Source organism: Glycine max, chromosome 14 (assembly GCF_000004515.6).
Source record: "Glycine max cultivar Williams 82 chromosome 14, Glycine_max_v4.0, whole genome shotgun sequence".
Lineage (NCBI taxonomy): Eukaryota > Viridiplantae > Streptophyta > Magnoliopsida > Fabales > Fabaceae > Glycine > Glycine max.
The window spans coordinates 3,318,492-3,338,185 of NC_038250.2; the positions used below are offsets into that span (position 1 = coordinate 3,318,492).

The following is a 19,694-nucleotide window of genomic DNA, read 5'->3' on the forward strand; positions in this document are numbered from 1 at the left end:
CATTTTCTATTGGCAAATAGCATCATTTATTCCAGTTTGGTATTTGTACTTAAAATTACCCTTCATATATCTTCCAGAACATGCCAACCGCATCGAAATAATGACTATCCCGTTTATACTTGTATTTTTTAGAAAGGCTGTTTACACTTTTATATCCAATGTTTTTTAATATAAACTAAAATGATTTTTTTGTGTGTGAATAGTTACTATTCGTAAGGTAATTTAGTCACCAAACTAAGATATGATTTCTAAAATTTCACTAAACAATACCTGCTTTTGTTTGCCTTTTTTACTCCCAAATTCCTAAACCCTACTCGTTATTCGTTTGGAGAATGCTCCTCCACCCCGGTGAGTTGGAAAGGATTTTCCAAACGGTTCCTATAAAGTAAATCTGTTGCCTATGATATGATACATGTACACATTGATATTTTAGACAACAAACTTACAAAAAAAACAAAAAAAAAAGACTTCACACTAAGTTTTCTAAGCCATTTGTGTATTCAGTGGTCACCACATGGCCATCACGAAGCCATCTGGGTATGAAACAAAAATTTGCCGCTTCACTTCCGAGGCCTTTTTGACATAGGTTCTGTCTGTACATCACCCTGTCAAATATGAGGTTTTAGGTTAAACTAAAGTAAATTATAACAAGAAAATGAATATGTGTGCAAAGTGTTCTCAAATTGTAATTGTAATATAAAAGAAAAGACACAGAAATAAACAGAGATTTTATCGGGCATTATTACCGGTGTGCTTGATTGTGTTCTCTCTTTTTTTTCAAAATTATTTTACAAAGTAACATGCATGAAATATTTTTCAGAAGAAAATAAAGGCGAAAAAACTATTTGAGAACACGAAAAGAAAAATTAACACATTAATTCTCCTGGTGGCACTTATTTAGGTAACAGAAAACATTGTATAAAAAGAAAAAGGTAACAGGAAACAACTTACAGGACCCAAGAGTTGCTCACGGATATAGGCCATTGATCGTAGTACAGCACCCAATGTGTCCTTGGACACCTGAAACTTAACTTCACTTGCACCAGAAGTTGTCTCCGCGACTGGAAGCTGAAACAGTTTAAAGAATTTCAACAATCTAAAAGTTTGTCGAAGTACATAGACCAAAAATCAAAGAAAACATTTTCAGAAGGTAGGATTTCCATACAATAACAAGTAACAAACATGCACTCAATCCCCCATAGAGTAAGAAATAATACAATTGATGACATTCTTTTTTAGGCTTTAGTTCTCTTTATCTTTCTTTTTATTCTTTATGGGAAGGGGGAGACACAAGCCAGTGACGGAAAAAATAAAGAAAAAAAAAATGCACACTTTTTTTATATGGACATATATATGACCTATCAATGAACAGATCTTACATCATTTCCACGATGATTTCACCCCAATCAAATAAAATATTAGACACATCCACATTGAACCCAATCATTACTCCACATATGTGCTCCTTTCATCAAAATATGGCCTCCAATTTAGAATGTCAATTCTTGTTCAGTCTTGAGATACAAAGAAATGAGGCTAAGTATTTATCCCTATGAATGTTCTTTATATTTTAAACTGAATTTAGTTAGGCCAATTTAAAGATACTAAAGTAAAAAATCAAGTATAATGTCATACCATGATATTACAAGTTATCTGCCTCAACAGCATCATGTCATTTTATAAAGCTACATTTTCAACCGCATCATGTTTGATACATTCGTAAATAGCCAATATGAATGTGATCATACTTAACAATTTCCCCAATAATCAATCTCATAGACCTATACCACCATCTCTGAAAAACAACAGACGGACTAATTCTGTTCCCTTTTCATATGCTGCCAATTTAAATAAAATTAAAATTCTCTTCCTTAGTAATCAAATCAATAGTACGTGCTCCTTCTGCAAAACCTTACCTTATAAATATAAATCAATATAAAATATAACTATCCTCCCACCCCCATTTACAGCCACTCAGTAAGAAGAGAAGTGCTTTAAGGAATTTTAATCATGAAAGTGCAAAGCAGCATCAATCCCTGCTTTTCTAGTACTAGAACACTAAAGCAACAAAGCATACGGCTGAGAAAGATAAATCTATAAGGAACAAAATCACACACCTTGAGATTCAATACAGCAAACTTCCTAGTTGGTATGGACAGCTGATCACTGATGTTGACCATATGGTTAAACAATGGTTCCAAGGTAACTTTTGAGAGATTAAACCTAACCTCTGATTCTGTTGAAGGAATCCTGCTATAGTCTTGCAACTGCATTCAAAATATGTTTAAAGGACTTAGGATCCTCACATCATTGCTATTTGTTAAAATATTGCAAGAGGATAAAAGCAGGACACCCTGCCACAATTAAATGTTACAGAAGATATTTATACCCAAAAAGGGGCAAAGGTTGTTTGAGTCTCAAACTTCTCATGCAAAAGCATAGGTATATAAACCAACTCTAAACTAAATCATGACTCATTAGTACTACTACCAATTTTTCATCGTTCATATTATTATCAGCACACCTTAAGACTGATAACAGCTACTCTATTCCCTGGTGTTGAGTTCTTGTTCTCCATTACCCACGTCAATGATTTCAGACATGGATAAACCACCTACATGATAAAGCACAAGGACCAGTTTAATGCCATGCAGTCCAATTCCAATCCTAAGAATATATCAAATAAAAAGAAGAAAAGAGGTTCTCCTTCACATACCATTTCAGGTGGACCATCATCTCGCTGGAGAGACACTGGGGTCATTTGTGGTAAATTTAGATCAGCAACTGATTGAACAGGAGTACTATCATCATTAAGATTAAACCTCTGTGTTGTTTCATCCTGCAATGGCCACAACAGAGGGTTTGTATCTGCTGCTGAAGTAGGGGATTTTCTGTCATCATAAGCAGTCCCACTGACTGGATGACTGGGTGGGGCAACTTTAGCAACACTTCTCCTCATGAAAGAAATCTTCTTTCCACTTTCTCTAAGAGCACTAATTGCAGTATCATAAGTTTCCACAGTCAATGCCCCTTCTTCAGCATATTTGATGGCTTCCCAACAAAGGTTACTATATCGTGATGTCAAAGACTTGGGTCCATGTGATTCATCAGCAAGTTCAACTGATCCAGCACTGCTTTTGGAATTTCTTGTCCACCGTTTTAAAATGTAATGAGACGGTAATGTAAGTACATTAGTCACAGTAAAAACAGTTAGAACATGTCTACATAGAATGCCTGAATACTCAAACATTTGGCAACTACAGTTAGCTCTCAACTCGGAAAGGTTTAATGTGACAATATACACCTTTTGGTCATCCTCAAATTTTGCAACCCTGAATATGCTATTTTCTCCATCTTCTTCAATTCTGTTGGCAGTATAAGCAAAAGTTTCAACTAGCTCTTCTTGAAACTTTGAAAATATTTTCCGCGTATAGAGATTAGCAGCCTGCTTCTCCATCGGGGAAGGTGTCTTCAGAACAGGGGTTGTACAAATAGTATCATAATCTGATTCTAATTCTTTTTCAAACCAGCACTCCAAAGCTTGTTCATACTGCCTAAAGAACAGTGGTAATGTTGTCTGGTGGTTGACAAAACCATAAAAAATAGAACCATCAAATCCTTGATTAGGAGATATTGCTGCAAAAAATGAATCACGAAAATATGCTGGAACCCATTGAGCACGAGCACTGTACAAGGACTGAAGCCAATCATTTTTCGTGAGTTCATATTTATTGATGATAAAATTCCAAGATGAATCAAACTCCTCAATGGTTTCCGTCAGATTAATACAATTATAAAGTTCAATCTGAAAATTTGGATGCATGTTGCATACATGAGCCACCTTTTCATGGCCTTCTCGCAAGACATGCCATTTGCTTATACAGTGGCGTGTTTGAGGAAAAACTTGTGAAACAGCTGTCTGTATGGCTCTGTCTTGATCAGTAGTGATAGAGACAGGGTAATGTTCGTTCATGGCTGTCAGAAATGTCTTAAAAAGCCACACAAAAGAAGCTTCAGAATCATCCAAAAGAAGTGCACAACCAAACAAAATCATCTGACCATGATGGTTTACACCAGTGAATGGAGCAAATGGCACTCCATATTGAGTTATTCTGTATGTTGTGTCCAGAGTAACTGCATCACCAAAATGACTGTAAGCAGTCCTTGATCTTGCATCTGCCCAAAACACATTAGACATATGATTATCTTCATCAAGTTGTATTGCATAGAAGAAACCAGGGTTCTCAGCTTGCATTTTCTTAAAGTACTCCAGCAGGTTGTGAGCATCCTTCCCTAATGTCCTCTTTCGTGTAGCTGGCCTAACAGCATAATTCATCATTGTAGGACTTTTAACCGGCTGATATGTTTCAGCAACAGCAACAGCTGCGGGAGTATTCTTAATTCCCTGAATATTCTTAGTGGGAATGCAATTCTTATCCATAGATACATACATCATACCACTTGGAACAAGCCCCACTCCTTGGTAAGTTTCAGGCATGGTTCTTCCAACACTAGAAAAGGGTTTACGTGGCCGAATATTATGCACCTTACTAACGCTAGCCATGGAATGGCTATGCTCCTTTATAAATTTTGTAACAACCCACTTATTTTGACCATTCTGCTCGATTCTAATCATTGCATTGCAGCTTTCAGGAGGCTTTCTTTTCGAATCTTCCCTGCCACACAGAAACTCCCGGAACATATTTGCCCCATCAGCTGTGGAACGACCATGTGGGCCAGCTTTGCAGCTGAAACCCACTCGTTTGCCATACTCATTGTAGAAAGTCTTTGCAGCATCTTGAGAATCAAATTCCCTACCCACATATGGCTCAGACACCCCAACCCGAACATGAGAGCCAGAGTTGTTTTCAGCACTACGCACTCCACCTTCACCAGATTCAGCATTTCCATTGTCTGCCATAGCTTGATGGTCACTTCCTTCTCCCATGCTTATCACTTGTATGTAGCCAGAGTTGCATGCTTTAATCCTATCAAATAGAAAGATGAGTTGTCATAAATTGTCTATACACCAAGTAAACCTCAAATATTCTCAATAATGGAATGTAGCAAAACAAAGACAAGAACCAGAAAAAAAGAAAAAAAGTGAGCTTCTTCAGATTAAAAGACAATTGTCATTTACCAAATTAAGGTGTGACACAAAAATAACTCTGTCCCATCAAAACTGAGTCTTAATTAAAGTGTACAATAACAATTCAAAACTGACAGGCATCATCAGAAATTTGACATAGCCAAAAACAATGCTAACGGAACAAAAGCTAAATGTCAATTAGGTTTAAGCTAAACACCACAACAGCATAACTACAACGCACAATTTTAATATTCAATTAATTATCACCATTGACTATCACAAATAGGTCAAAACGCATACCTAGAGATGAAGTAGCCAATAGAAGTTACAAAACTTTAAGTAAAAATCACAAAATTTAAAAGAAAACAATAAAAACAGTAACGCTAACAAAATTCAGTGTAAAAATTAAGCGAAAAATTGGAAGTCATAACTTACAGCGACGAAAACTAAGTGTGGCGCTAACAAAGCTCGTGAATTAAATACTGTTCCAAATCGGGGGTTGAAGAATCGCAGAAACGCGTGAACGGTGAGGGAGCTAAACGGCGGCGTTTCTGAGAGAGTTAGGGTTCCGCAGCTCCGGGCGGTTGTATAGTCGGAGGAGGAAGAGCGTGAGCGTGAGAATGGGTGGATGTAGTGTTGCATAGGTTAGATATGAGTACACACGTCATCGTTACCGTTGGATCCAAATCTGACGGTTATGATTCGCTTAGATCGAAATCTATTTTAAATGGGAACTTCCTTCATTTTCTGTTTTGTGTGGGATTTCTTACGTGCACTGTGCACCATCCATCCTTCGCCGTGCGATCCACAATCACATAACATATACACGGTACATCTTGTTTATGATTATATTTTATTATTTCACATTTTTTACTTTCCACTTCTCTTTTTTTTTAATATGGTTTTTTTACATGTCTAATTTTCTATTTTTAATTACCTTTATATTATTGTTGAAAAAAAAACCTTCTTATTCAAATAAAATTTAATAAAAAAAACTAATATAAATCTATATCTAATATAATTATACTAGTTTATTACGGTCTCTTTCATCATTAAATTAAAATTAAATACGTAAAAGGCTAATTTAGTCCCGAAATGTCAATACACCGTTTTGAATACTTAATATATAGAATCAGGATAACACTCGTTAGAATAACCTTTAAAAATATTCTTATTCAAGAAATAATAACTCTTAAAAATTGTTTGTTAGATTGTGATATCAATTGTTTCGAGATAGAAGACTAAGTGGATTAAATCACATTCAATTTGTAGCACTTGGACGATTAACGCTCTTAAGTAAAAAGAATTATCCTTTGATTAGTTATAGCTTTTGACATAATAATAAACAATTTTATTAAGTTACATTCAGCTCATGACGGCTCTATCCAACAAAAACACCTTCATTTTTACAGTAATTAACTCTTTTGAGAACTTAAAATTGTCATCATAAAAGAATAATTCTTAACTCTTTTTATAGGAGGCTCTTATTCAAGAATGATGATTTATATTTATTATATGATGACAGATTTGTTTCATGTCATTTTCTTTCAATTTCTGAAAATAAGAAAGTAAAAATATTTATTCTGGAAAATCAAGGGCATCTGGGCATGTTATTGGTGTTGTCCCTCCGACTCCAACCGGATTTGATTGGGTAGTGAGAGACCCCGCCGAATCGACCCAGACACAGCATCCTCCCAATTCACTCACGCGGCAAATCAAACAACATGGAATTTGGAATACATGGTATTTTTAGTGGACCTCAACCTTCACTCTTCCGATTCCATCTTCACTAATCCAAATCAATTATAAAATACGGACAGACCAACTAAAAGTGGATAAATGGAATGAATTCGGGAAATACATGTCATTGTCATTGTGTCTTGCTTTCTGCATCTTTTTATTTTTTAAATATGTCATATCTTTTATATCTATTAGTCTACCAGATTCATTTAAATTTGTAATTTTTAATAAATTTTAATTAATCACAAAAAAAAATGTCCGAAAGAGTGTTATTAACACTCCTCTTAACAACATTGTATCGTTTTTTTAAGAGAAAAAATTTGATTCATTCATAATAAGAGGAACAATACAACTTGAAATATAATGAAATATGTGGATGCTAGTGAAAATCTAGATGCCCTAGCTAGAGTATGATCAACTTGTTTTGCTTGCTTTCTTTTGAAATTCACCAATGAGTTTGTGTGATCCGAAAGATAGTTTTTGCATTTAGATATGATACATTGAAAATCCAAATAACCCTTAGTGGATTGTGATATCACATTTAATATAGCCTTGCGATCAACTTCAAAAATCATGTTTTCCTTATGAAGATCTGTCATCCAATTCATTGCTTGAAGTAACCCCATGGTTCTACTGTTCTTAGATCAAGGGAACCATTAGAGTACAAAGTTTTGGTTTGAATGAAGTTTCCTTTGTCTCCTCAAAGGCATGTACCTACACCAAAAATGTTTTTATCTTGAAAAATAGTTGCATCAACATTACACTTGAAGAAGTTAACATAAGGTTTTTGCTAAGTTAAGTTCGCTGGTCGGCGAGCATGAGTCCATTCATGGTAATGTTGCATGGTAAGATTAATGGAAACTTGGTGTTGGGGATGGTTTGGTTCCAAATCTTATCATTATGATGGCACCATATGTTCCAAAGAAGCATAACAAACTTCACTTGGATATTTTGAGAAAGCATGTGGATGAGTTTGAACACCAAATATTTGATGGTTTTAGCAATAGGCTTCCTCAAATATGTAAGACCAAACCCTAGTAGTTCTCCAATATTCACGAATCTGCTCGCAGCCAAAAAAAATACATGCCAAGAGTTCTCCAAATTAGTATTACAATAAGAACGTACAATATATGCCAATTTTGAAGGACTCTCCACAAAAAAATGTTTGACTTTTGGCGAGACTTTGAGATTCCAAAGAAGAGACTAACTGCCAGACACTTTTAGATAATCATTGTTTATCGTATGCTCCACCAGGTGGTGGTATGATGAGCAAACTAAATATTGCCTATCGTTGCTATGCTTCCAAATTACAAACATCAGAATTAGTGTTGAGAAGAGGAATTGCTTGGATGACTTGAGCATCATGTGGATTGAAGATTTGATTAACAATTCCAATTCTTCAAGAAGAATTTGCATGATTAATGAGGAAATTTATTGTGATGTGTTCAAAAACACTTATTAGGATGTGTTCGAAAACACTCCTCAATGAGGACATTATGGTAGAGCTAATAGTCAATTGATAAATCTCAATAAATTATAAGTTTTCTTTAGCAAAAATACTCATCAAGATATGAAGCACAACATCTACTCCTACCTAGCTTGAAGTTACTACTCAGATGGGCAAAGGGAAATACGTAGGGGTTCCTTTTATCATTGATAGAAGCAAGAAAGCAGTGCTTGGATTTATGAAAGATAAGCTTTGGAAACGTATAAATCATTGGTTAAGGAAACATTTATCCTAGGTTGGCAAGGAAATTCTTATTAAATCTTGTGCACAGACTATTCCCTCATACTACATGAGTGTTTTCTTGTTATTGACATCCCTAGAGGACCAACTTCAGAAATGATGAACAAATTTTGATGGTGCTTGAAAAAAAATTCAACAAGAGTGATTAACTGGTTAATTGGGACTAGATGACTATGAAAAAGGACATTGTGGTATGGGTTTTAAACACTTACATGGATTCAACCTTGTCATGCTAGGGAAGCAAGTGTGGAAATTCCCCACTCAAGAAGATGATATTGTTACAAAAAAAATTAAAAGCCAAATACTTCCCTAATTGAGGATTCTTGGAAGCCACATTAGGCCACAATCCAAGTTATTTATGGCGTAGCATCCATACCTCATAGGTACTAATCAAGGAAGGTCTTTAATGAAGATTGGGAAATGGTCACAAGATAAATGTTTGATCTCAAAGTTGGCTCCAACACCCCCATGACCCTTTCATCACCACACTTCCTCTACCTGAACAAAATTGTGTCATACTATGTAAGAAAAACCATTAAGTCATTAGTCTAAGTGGAATTAGGCTTAATCCCTTAAACAAAGTTTTAGGTTCAAGCCTTACGGATGCAAAAAAATGTGATTGAGAAACGATATCTGTTAATAAATTAGCAAACGTACCAATTTTATCATAGGTAGTAAAGATTAAACGGAAGTTCGAGTGTCGAGTCCACAAGGACTTTATTTGTCGTTAGTAAATACCCAATTTGTAAGCAATAAAAGAAGTATAAGAGAAAAAAAATTGTAAGTGTTAAATTTGAGAGTAAAAAGGGCAAAAGAAAAAGATAATAAGAAAAATTAAACAATAGCTTAAATGCAAAATATGAGTTTAGAATGTGATAATATTGGGGCCTAGCATGCCTAACTATCCTTGATGTTTAATGGTTTTCTCTATTTAATGTTTTTCCAATTTCCACCCACATCTACTAATATGTTCAACCCAGATCCCTCACGCTGAAGAGCTTAATTTATATATTCTCTCTCGTAAATCCCTTTGCAAAGATGAAATAATAAACAACATTAAATATAGGCAAAATTATATTTTTGATCCCCCATTTTGTCTTAAATTTCAGATTTGTCCCCCCAATAAATTAATTCACAAATTTTGTTCTCCTATTTTCTAAAATCATGCAATGTTGGTCCCCCATGCCATAATTGAACGTTGACCGTTAGCAAGTGATGTTAACTACCACGTGTCACGTTATTATTGGATGACACCTACCACATGTCATATTCTGATTGGATGTCAATTCCATGAAAGATGGAATGCATTGTTGTTTTCATTGACCAATCAGAACATGACACGTGGCAGGTGTCATCCAATAAGAACGTGACACGAGGCAGTCAACATCACTTGCTAACGGTCAACGTCTAATTGTGGTCGCAGGGACCAACATTCCATGATTTTAGGAAATAGGAGGATAAAATTTGTGAATTAATTTACTGGGGAACCGAATCCGAAATTGGAGACAAACTGGGAGACTGAATTTGCAATTTTGCCTAGAAATGCAATGTTAAGATGCCATTTCCAATTCTTTAGACATTACCATTTCCCAATGAATAACCCCTAAAAACATATGCATGGATGGTCAAACCACACAATAACAATGAAAAACAGGAAATAACAATAGAAATTGAAATTGCATTAATAGATAAGAAGAACACTTATATTTCAAGAGGACTCAGGCTGCTAGGCTCCAACTGAGGAAGTTTAGCCTCCCATGGTTATAAAAAGCTTTACACTTCAAAAGCTAATATAAAAAGGAGATGGATGACTAGTAATAAGAAAAAAGGGAATGACTAAAGAAAAAGAGTTTTCCTTAGGGGAGAGACTTTGGATTTATGCACTGGAGAGCTCTGAGATTCAGTGTGTTTTCCTTTTATTTCCTCCTCTTTATATTTTTGGGAGTAAGTAGTTTACTTTTCATGTTGACTTCGTGTTGAAAGCGCCTTTGCGTGCACGCACTGGGCTTCTCCTCGTGGGCCTTTTCGTGCTGAGTCGGATCTGCGCACTGAGCGAGCGCACATGCTGGGCAAGAATTAAGCGTTGAGCGAGACATCGTGCTAAGCCTGAAGTTGCCTGCTAAGCGAGTGTTGCATGCCAAGCGAGTTGTCCAATTCTTCTTTACTTCTTTTTCTTCCACATTTTTTTCATCAAATTCTCTATATAACACTTCAATTCTTCTTCTTTTGACTTCTGCTAATAAAAAATAACAAAAATGTTAATTTTTTCATTATTTCATTAAAAACAATAATAAAATAAAAAAATTACACCCACTTATTAATCCAAATTGACTATTAAATTAGATCAAATTTCGTAGTTATCAATATCTCACGGAAGATAGTCACTTAGATTTTATGACGGAAATTGATCATCAACAAAGTTGATAAATATTTCACATAAATATCATTGTAGCTATATATTTATACAAATATTACATTAACATACATATTTATATTTATAAATTTATACATATTATATTAATACACGTTTAAATTTTATTGTTTTAACATGTTTTATATATAAGCTCACTTTTATAAAATTTTAATTAAATAAATTTTTTTTGTCATACTATATATAAAAAATGTACTTATTTTTATATTCATGTAAATGTTATATTAATAATATTAAATACTATCTTAATATTCTTTCCAAGTCTAATTTATATATATGTATAATTATGGATTTTTATATATTTTATTAATATACATTTGTTTTTTTAAAACATATTCTATAAACTAAATTTTATGGTATTTTAATTAAATGACAAAATCGTGTCTATATTCTAATATTACATTATTAACATTTAATTTTATCTCTGCTTTGCGGTGACCGGTGAAGGACTGAATTTTAATTTTGATTCAGTGACTCTCCCAGCCTGATCCAAACCAAAACAAAATCCCTTTAAAACCCTAGTCTCGCAATTTCGAAATTTATCACTCACTCAATCACTCTCATCATCCACTCGTCTTATTCTCAGGTTCACCTCTCTCATGCCCTAGTCTCCTTGTTAGATTTAGGATTTCGTATGATTTTGTTGCTTTACTCTTTAGCTGTTTTCAGTGTTTATTCCTATCATTAGCGTGCTCAATGAATTTTGAATGTTTTTGCCTCTGCAATTACGGGTTCTATTTTCAAAATTTTCAATGTTAGTCAGTTTTTTCAGTCATGTTTCCTCTCCATCACAGCAATATGAACCTTGCTATGGTGTTTGAATTTTTAAACTAATTGGTCTGGTTCACTTGTTTCACTATTGAAGTCATTCATGTTAACAATATGTTTGATGTATAGTCTAAATATGTGGTCCCCTTCTGCGTAGTCTTGATAATGTTCATTTGTGAGCAGATCAGAAAAGAGAAGAAGAAATGGTGTTAGGCGTGAGAGAGATAAGCTGTAGCGGAGAGCCAGTCCTTGACAGTGATAACGGGGAGGAGTTGATGCAGGTGCAACCGGGCATAGACATAGTCCTCGGCGATCTTCCTCGCCAGTCCCCCGGCACACTCTATATCACTAACAAGTGTGCTCTCCTCTCCTCTCATTCGCAATTTCTCTTGTATTGTTGTGTGTTCTATTCACACTTTGGTCTCGCTTACACACAGGCAAGTAATATGGGTGAGTGATGTAGACAAGACTAAAGGATATGCCGTTGATTTCTTGTGTATATCTCTCCATGCAGTCTCTAGAGACCCTGAAGCCTACCCTCTTCCTTGTTTATATACCCAGGTACCTATCCTAATTCTATTCTTTTTCATATTTTCCCCCATTTCATTTTTCTCATTCCTTGCTCTTCTTCCTTTAGATTGATACAGGAGAAGCTTTCATTTTTCTCATTCCTTGCTCTTCTTCCTTTAGATTGATACAGGAGAAGCGGATGATGACCACTCTGATTCTGAATCCAATCATATCCAACAAGATTTGTCCCACATCACAGAGATGAGGCTCATTCCCTCTGATCCTACTCAATGTATCTTTTTCTTTTCTTCACCACTCTTCACATTATGCTTGTTGTTAGTACTTTTCCTTATGTGTCACATCATTGTTTTCCAGTGGATTCTCTCTTTGCAATATTCTGCCAGTGTGCAGAGCTTAATCCAGAACCAAACGATGGTCAGTATTCTTTTTATATACAGATAGATACCCTTTTCCTCACTCGTGTTTTCTTCTTTCTGAGTTGTGTTGTTCTTTCAGAGGAAGGAGAAGGACATGGTTGGGTTTTTAGTGCTGATGAGATGGGAGATGAAGAAGCAGGTATGTGTGTGAGCTTTAATCTTGATTCCTAATACATCTGTATAGGCTTACTGTATTATTCTTAGACATATTCTTTTTCTTTTAATTCCAGAGGACGAAGGTTATATCTTTCACAATCCAGCCAACTCTATTGGTCACTCAAATGGAAATCATGACCTAACTCGTACGACACTTGAGGTTGGTGTTCTTCCTTGTACTTCTCTATCTACTTCTGTTTGTGCAGTATGATTCTCTGACACAGGGATGTAGCTCTTCTAATAAAATGAGAGAATAAGGACATTCATTTGAATTAAAGCATTTTGTAAACATAATCTACTGATCACAGTTAATTGGCATTGTGTGTCTAACTTTTGTACTTATGCCACTTAATAACATTATATAGAATACAAAATTAAACAATCCAATGTTAATTCATTTGATATTATCTTTTTGATCATGTATATAAAATATCAAATTTCACACAATTTTGACAACATTAATGGCAAATTAACTGTCAAAATAGAATGGTGCAATAATGTATAGTATTTTATTTGCCTGAAATTTTATAAACCTAATCTATTTATATGAACTTCCAATTTAATGGTCATGTTGTTGAGAGGATCAATTGTATGATAATTTCAATATGATCTGATAGAATGTGTTCATAATTCTACTCGATGCATCTAATTTTTACATGTTAAATTTTAAGTTCTGTGATAATAAGAGAACAAACTGGAATATTATTTTGTGCCAAGTTGATATGTTTAAGAAATAAACAGTTACTGAAAACGATAACAACACAAAAATGATGTACAAACTGGTTGAGGCATATTGTATATTTATACAATATTCTTATCTTTGTTTGTTGATGTGAATATTTGCAACGCTTGTACACCCAAGGTATCACTCTTATATATGATAGTTCATCTATAAAACGGGAAACTCGCATTCTTTACAAGTTTGTATAATTTGTTTTCTCTATGCTCCCTTACTTATATCCAGTTTAATTTATTACAGCTTCAAATCAATGATCAAAGATTTGAGGATGCAGAAGAGATGGAGGACAATGGAGATGGCAACCATTATTGAGTGTCTTTGTTTTCTCCAAAATAGCATTTTCTAGTCTTTACCAAAAGTCATCAACTGTATGTTGTGTAGTTTGGTTCTATATATGTAATCCTATTATGAAACATCTGACCAGAGGCTTAGAGTGGTTTATCTTAGACCTTTTTTTTTCTTTCCTGCAGTAGAAAGCAGCTGGATACTGAGCTTAAAGCTGTATTATGTAGAACAGTAGAAGAAATTTGAACATTGTTTGGATAATTTATTGAGAATGTTCATGCAAATAATTAGTGTGTTTGGTTCTCCATCGTGAGCATTCCAACGCAGGCAAATGGAGAACCGTGTCGCTTGATGTTTCTGAGTAAATGTCTATTTTAGGCTGCTGCACTATATGCATAAACAAATAGATATTCTATTAAGGGATTTTACTCTCTTATCGAATTAAAAATTGACATGTTTAATTTTCATAATAATTATGGCATGTTTTATAATAATTATTTTAAAAAATTAACTAACTTACCCTACATACATGCACGATTTATAGTTGGATCACTGTAAAAATAATTATATTCTTAATTTTATTCGTGAAGTTAGTTTCTATGTCTAAATTTAATTTAGTTTGTCTGTCTTAATTACAAAAGTAAATAATAAGCTAAACTTGACAAAAAATAAAAATTTGATGTATCAAATTAACAAAATGTTATAACAAACTAATTTAATTTTAAATAATATGCAAGTTTTTGGATTATTTGATAATTTTTTATTAAGTTTATGTACTTTTTTTAATTAGGTTCAGAAACTTGTAATTATTTTTTTTAACTGGGTTCCTTTCCTTAACTCTGTTAAGAAAAATTAACGGTAGAGGTTCAATTAAAAAATAAGATAAATACAAAAGTTTAAAGATCTAATTAAAAAATTTCAAATAATTAGGGGCCTATTGAGTAATTTAAAGGTAATTAAAATTACATAAAAAATATTGCTTAAATGAAGAGTTTATTCATAATGAGCATAATAAATCCATCTAAATAAATGTTTAAGTAGAAATAAGATTGATATTGATCTCGAGAGGATAAGATATTTGCATAAAACTGAAGTGAGAAATAATTTACAAAAATTTAAGAATAATATTGTAATAGCATGAGGAAAATTAGAGAATTACTTAATACGTTCTGGAACCATTTGAAATTTTTTAATTAAGTTCTAATTATTTTTTTTTCAATTGGATACTAAATTTTATATTTATTTTTCAATTCTCGATAAACTGAAATTACTAGTTTTTTTTAATTAAATATAATATACTATTGCTCATTAGAAATCATTTTAAATATAGCTTTTAGAATAACTATTATGGAATTTAAAAAAATTTAATTATATTTTTTTGGCTGAGTGAGAAATTTTAATTGATAAGTATAAAAATATATTTAAGTCTTAAATTTATTAATTTTCTTAGAAAGTACTTTTCATTTATCGTAAGCAAGGGACATTTATAAGCGGACATGTGGATGATCCGGCCCATAGCTTCCGCCGTCCCCCAACTTGAGAGCTGCATTCTGCTTCCGATTCTCAAACTCAAAGGTATCTGTCTCTATCATATCATCGTGATTCCTCGTACTTTGTCAAATTCTATGTTCCTTTTGATTCAGTTTGCATTCTTAATTTTGTTTGTAAAGGAGACGAGACATGGCTTATGCTGCAATGAAACCCACTAAGCCCGGCTTGGAGGAGTCACAGGAGCAAATCCATAAGATTAGAATCACCCTTTCCTCTAAGAACGTCAAGAATCTCGAGAAGGGTATCTTTCCGTCATTCAATACTCAAATCCTACTCTTCTGTTATTTTTTCCCAATTATTTTTTATTTCTTAAATTAATTCATCGTGTTTTATTTTAATTTATTTGCTTAATGATGGTAGTTTGTGCTGACCTGGTTCGTGGTGCCAAGGACAAGCATCTCAGGGTGAAGGGACCTGTTAGGATGCCAACTAAAGTTCTTAACATCACCACCAGAAAATCCCCCTGTGGTGAAGGTAATTTTTTGTTTAAATTGGTATTTATAAACTTCATTTGTATGGGCTTCTTGCTTCCTACATTCTAACCACAATTTTAGCTTTATGATCTTATTTTGTATTTACATGTATTCCCTCCATATTGAATTTTATGTTTCAACTTTGGCTGTGCCTCTTGTTGGTGGTTTTAGAAATGTCATTAAGGTTGCCAAAAAGCATAGAATGTAATAAGAGCAATGTTGTTTTATTCTTAGGTTTTCTCATTGTCCCTATCTGTTTGCTGTCTTGGTGTATTTTGTTTTGGATATTATTTTCACTACTGCTTTTTTCCCAGGCACCAACACATGGGACAGATTTGAGCTGCGTGTACACAAAAGAGTCATTGACCTCTACAGTTCCCCTGATGTGGTTAAGCAGATAACCTCGATCACAATTGAACCTGGTGTCGAGGTTGAGGTGACCATTGCAGATGCTTGATTTTGGCATGCTAGTTGATTTTGTAATTTAGCCCCTTGGCTAGGAATATGTTGAGTCAAATACACCAGGGTTAATGCATTTCCTTTTGCCTTTTCAATTTTTGAAGTTGATTATTGTGGAAGGGGTATTGATTTGATCGATTATCTTTTGTTTTGTGTTTGTCGACTTTGAAGAATACCATGACAAATGCCATGAATCTTTCGTGTCAAATATTTTTAGCTTCAGATCGAGACTATGTGTTTGTTATATCGCAAATCTTATACTCAGGAAGAACAGCTAGTGTGACTAATTGTACTTTTGAATAAAAGACATAATAAGAACAGTGCATAATGTTATCGGATTGTTGCTGTAATTTTGACCATTTTCTGTTGAATAACTATTGTATTTGGTCTCGATGATAGGTAAAGGCACATTTTTCTAAATATAACTAGTAAACCCAATAATCCATAGTAATTTGATAAATATCTTAGTAAAAATTGTGTTGTTTTAATTTTTGCTTTTTAGCATAAAAGTTTATAGAGGAGTATTAAATATAATTAATAAGGTAGCTATTAAATGTTTGTTAATTTACCACTTAATTAAAAATGATCTTGCCGAACTAATTTCTGTAATTTAGTGTTCAACAAATATATTGAGGTTTTGGATTGAATGTTATATTGTGCATAGGTGTCTAGAGCTATATAGATGCAACTATTAGAGGTGTTGGAAGATGGTTTTTTTGAACCCAACAAAACTCATGTCATTGCACATAAAATCAAGACTTGAATACAATTTAGTATCAAATCATGAACTTGTGGGCTTAGACTCCCTTGCAAGGCAATGATCTACATGATTATCTCGCTTGACTGATAATGGCTGCAGTCTCAGATTGATGGAAGCTGCAAGAGTTGTTAAAGTCAAGCTCAATAGAAACATTATGCATAAATTACTGTTTTTGAGCCATTTGACAGCAGATAACAACGCCACTGCTTCAGCCTCTTGTGCAGGTGGGAGATGGGTTAAACATTGGTTTTATGCTTGCCTTATACACAACAACTCTAGATGCAATCCAATTGTTCGAGGTATTTTGCAGATGGGTTAAAGATTGGTCTTATGCTTGCCTTTTTATCAACTCTAGATTTTATTTGGGACAATGCTTAGAATTCAAATACCATGCCAGACTCAGTTTTGAGTATGTTCAGGTTTTAGTGAGATGCGACTTAGTTGGCTTGAAGTTTTGGTTAGCCAAAATAAGATGGATTTGGTGCATTTTGTTTATAGCTTATTTTAATGAAATAATTGTATGTTTCCTTCCGTTATTTGAATGAACTTTTAAGATAAGTAGTTTTTTTTATTAAAAAAAACAATTATGTTGAATCACACTTGTTATTGAGTTGTCATTTCATTTAATTAGTTTTTACATTTTATTTGAATCAATCATATTAGGTGTGGCAACAGAGGGCTTTAGGCATAAAAAGCTCAAGGCCGTTGCTTCCTCCAAAAACTTGTTTCCTGTACTTTTTTTACTTTTGGATTGATTAATTTTAAATGTAAAATTATATTTTGGAGGAAATTATTTAACGCATCACAGTATTTGCTTGGGAGGCCATTACGAATGCAATTGGGATGCATCAAAGCAAATACTGTGATGCATAAATAATTACGTATTTGGATTGGTTAAACGTTTCCCTAGCATAGGTGCAGGAAACAACAGCATACCGAAGCTCAAATAGAAGCATACTATGCTAGGGATATTGCTACATCCACCCTGTGAAATTGCTGATTTCACAATTTTTCCATTTTATCCTTATGTAAAAGAGAAACGAATCAACTAATCTGTAAGACTATACAGAATATCCATATAAGCCCAATCTGTAAATTTTCTTTTTAATTTTTTTTCAAAAATATGTTTTACGAATTAATTTAAAATTAATGGCCCAAATAGCCTGTAACTTTCAGGTTAACTAACTGATAGGTCAATTATGTTATAAAATAAATAATATTGCTATATAACACTAAAATTTATAATGTATATTTAATGCTCATGTAAATTTAAATAATAAATTTTGTAACAATTAATTTTGATATAACTCATACGAATTATTTAATTCGTATATTTCTTTTATAAATAAAAAATATTTACTATTAAAAAAAATTAATTTATTAATAAATTAAAAAAACATATGAATTAGCTAATTGAAAATTTTTATAAAAAAAATACTTACGGATTACGTGATCTGTATGAGTCATACATATTAACTTATACGGATTATATAATCCATATGAGTTAACCGTATGACTTATACAGATCACGTAATCTGTATGAGTTATATGAATTATATAATCCGTAAAAAAGAAAACACTTAAGAGTATTTTTAGAATTTTGTTTTAATGCTGGGTGTAATATATGTTGGGTGCACCTAGCAAACCCCCTATGCTAGTTTAGATAAAGTTTGTTCCCACCGTTGGGCTCATCAGGTTGACCCAGTAATGGGTTAGGTAGGTACAAGCAAATTTGGGTCGAATCATTTACTTCTTGGGCGCATCAAATTTCTGAGTATCATTTTCTTTTGCAACTCATGCTTTTATTGTTCGTTTATATAAAAAAAAGTGATAATTTTTTTTTAATAAGTTTTATTATCTTTCGTAACTATTTTTTATTATTATTCGGTTATAAGAAATTATATTGAGTTATGCTTTTATGAGATGTAAAACACGAGTTTTAAGGAAAGATAGGAGTTATAAGAAATGAAAAGTTTTTTTAGGACAGAACATGTAATTTTACTTTGCATTTTTGAAACTTGCACCTAAGCAAAAATAATTATGTGAAAAAAAAAACAATACTATTAACTTATGTATTAAAATAACGTCTCAATATTACACGCATAAGAAATTATATTTATATTATAAATAGATAGGAGGAAATGTTCATGGTTTCGTGTAATTAAACAATCCCGCAAGTGAAAATTTGGTGAGATATACATGGAAGGAGACAAAAAGGTCTCCCTGAATAATGTTTTTGCCTATTCACCGAACTGAACTGAACTTTAAAATAATCAGTGCCATAACGTGCAAACTGACATTTCAAAACTAATAGAAGTTAGCAGTAATCAACAATCATGCCCATTATCAACTTCCTTATTGCATATCTTAAGATAGCAACGCCTATTAGTTTTGGGATAAGGATATTTCTTTCTTTTGTCAGAAACACTTAAAAGTATATTGGTAGATTTGGGATGACTTGCTTGAATCAAAGATTAAGGTTAAAGCACATGCAGTTGCATGAATTGGAATGACAATTGAAATATGAGCTTGAGCAAGAGTTAGTTTTA

The 19,694-nt window shown here is 33.2% G+C and overlaps 3 protein-coding genes across 4 annotated transcripts; 2 read left to right on the top strand and 1 right to left on the bottom strand.

Annotated features, from left to right (window-relative positions):
• Nucleotides 1-221: 221 nt before the first annotated feature.
• LOC100786206 (protein FAR1-RELATED SEQUENCE 3) lies at nucleotides 222-5,809 on the bottom strand. The gene is made up of 6 exons (XM_006595746.4): nucleotides 5,525-5,809; nucleotides 2,717-4,988; nucleotides 2,525-2,614; nucleotides 2,118-2,267; nucleotides 952-1,068; nucleotides 222-605 (listed from the first exon to the last, which is right to left on the bottom strand). Exons 2-6 carry the CDS (start codon nucleotides 4,946-4,948, stop codon nucleotides 561-563), a joined length of 2,634 nt encoding a protein of 877 aa, XP_006595809.1. The 5' UTR covers nucleotides 4,949-4,988; nucleotides 5,525-5,809; the 3' UTR covers nucleotides 222-560.
• Nucleotides 5,810-11,431: 5,622 nt separating this feature from the next.
• Nucleotides 11,432-14,186, top strand: LOC100790816 (chloride conductance regulatory protein ICln). Of its 2 annotated transcripts, XM_003545474.4 has the most exons (8): nucleotides 11,433-11,593; nucleotides 11,959-12,130; nucleotides 12,213-12,336; nucleotides 12,466-12,577; nucleotides 12,661-12,720; nucleotides 12,802-12,861; nucleotides 12,953-13,038; nucleotides 13,858-14,186. In XM_003545474.4, the coding sequence occupies exons 2-8, from the start codon at nucleotides 11,979-11,981 to the stop codon at nucleotides 13,927-13,929; spliced, it is 666 nt and encodes a 221-aa protein (XP_003545522.1). In that variant the 5' UTR covers nucleotides 11,433-11,593; nucleotides 11,959-11,978; the 3' UTR covers nucleotides 13,930-14,186. The 2 variants fall into 2 exon arrangements, with proteins under 2 accessions (XP_040865167.1, XP_003545522.1); XM_041009233.1 differs by having other exon boundaries at nucleotides 11,432-11,593; nucleotides 12,661-12,861.
• A 1,183-nt stretch (nucleotides 14,187-15,369) lies between these two features.
• LOC100500017 (40S ribosomal protein S20-2) lies at nucleotides 15,370-16,723 on the top strand. Its single transcript, NM_001349785.1, has 4 exons — nucleotides 15,370-15,477; nucleotides 15,573-15,694; nucleotides 15,814-15,927; nucleotides 16,241-16,723. The coding sequence occupies exons 2-4, from the start codon at nucleotides 15,583-15,585 to the stop codon at nucleotides 16,381-16,383; spliced, it is 369 nt and encodes a 122-aa protein (NP_001336714.1). The 5' UTR covers nucleotides 15,370-15,477; nucleotides 15,573-15,582; the 3' UTR covers nucleotides 16,384-16,723.
• Nucleotides 16,724-19,694: the final 2,971 nt, after the last annotated feature.

What these genes read in the sequence shown, in the direction of transcription:
- LOC100786206 (XM_006595746.4), bottom strand. Translation starts at nt 4,948, where the DNA reads ATGGGAGAAGGAAGTGACCATCAAGCTATGGCAGACAATGGAAATGCT. An exon ending in ATGATGGTCCACCTGAAATG is followed by an intron (nt 2,615 to 2,716) that starts GTATGTGAAGGA and finishes TTTATCATGTAG; the next exon opens with GTGGTTTATCCATGTCTGAA. An exon ending in TTGCTGTATTGAATCTCAAG is followed by an intron (nt 1,069 to 2,117) that starts GTGTGTGATTTT and finishes AAACTGTTTCAG; the next exon opens with CTTCCAGTCGCGGAGACAAC.
- LOC100790816 (XM_041009233.1), top strand. Translation starts at nt 11,979, where the DNA reads ATGGTGTTAGGCGTGAGAGAGATAAGCTGTAGCGGAGAGCCAGTCCTT. An exon ending in TCCCTCTGATCCTACTCAAT is followed by an intron (nt 12,578 to 12,660) that starts GTATCTTTTTCT and finishes ATTGTTTTCCAG; the next exon opens with TGGATTCTCTCTTTGCAATA. An exon ending in TAACTCGTACGACACTTGAG is followed by an intron (nt 13,039 to 13,857) that starts GTTGGTGTTCTT and finishes AATTTATTACAG; the next exon opens with CTTCAAATCAATGATCAAAG.
- LOC100500017 (NM_001349785.1), top strand. Translation starts at nt 15,583, where the DNA reads ATGGCTTATGCTGCAATGAAACCCACTAAGCCCGGCTTGGAGGAGTCA. An exon ending in CGTCAAGAATCTCGAGAAGG is followed by an intron (nt 15,695 to 15,813) that starts GTATCTTTCCGT and finishes TAATGATGGTAG; the next exon opens with TTTGTGCTGACCTGGTTCGT. An exon ending in AAAATCCCCCTGTGGTGAAG is followed by an intron (nt 15,928 to 16,240) that starts GTAATTTTTTGT and finishes CTTTTTTCCCAG; the next exon opens with GCACCAACACATGGGACAGA.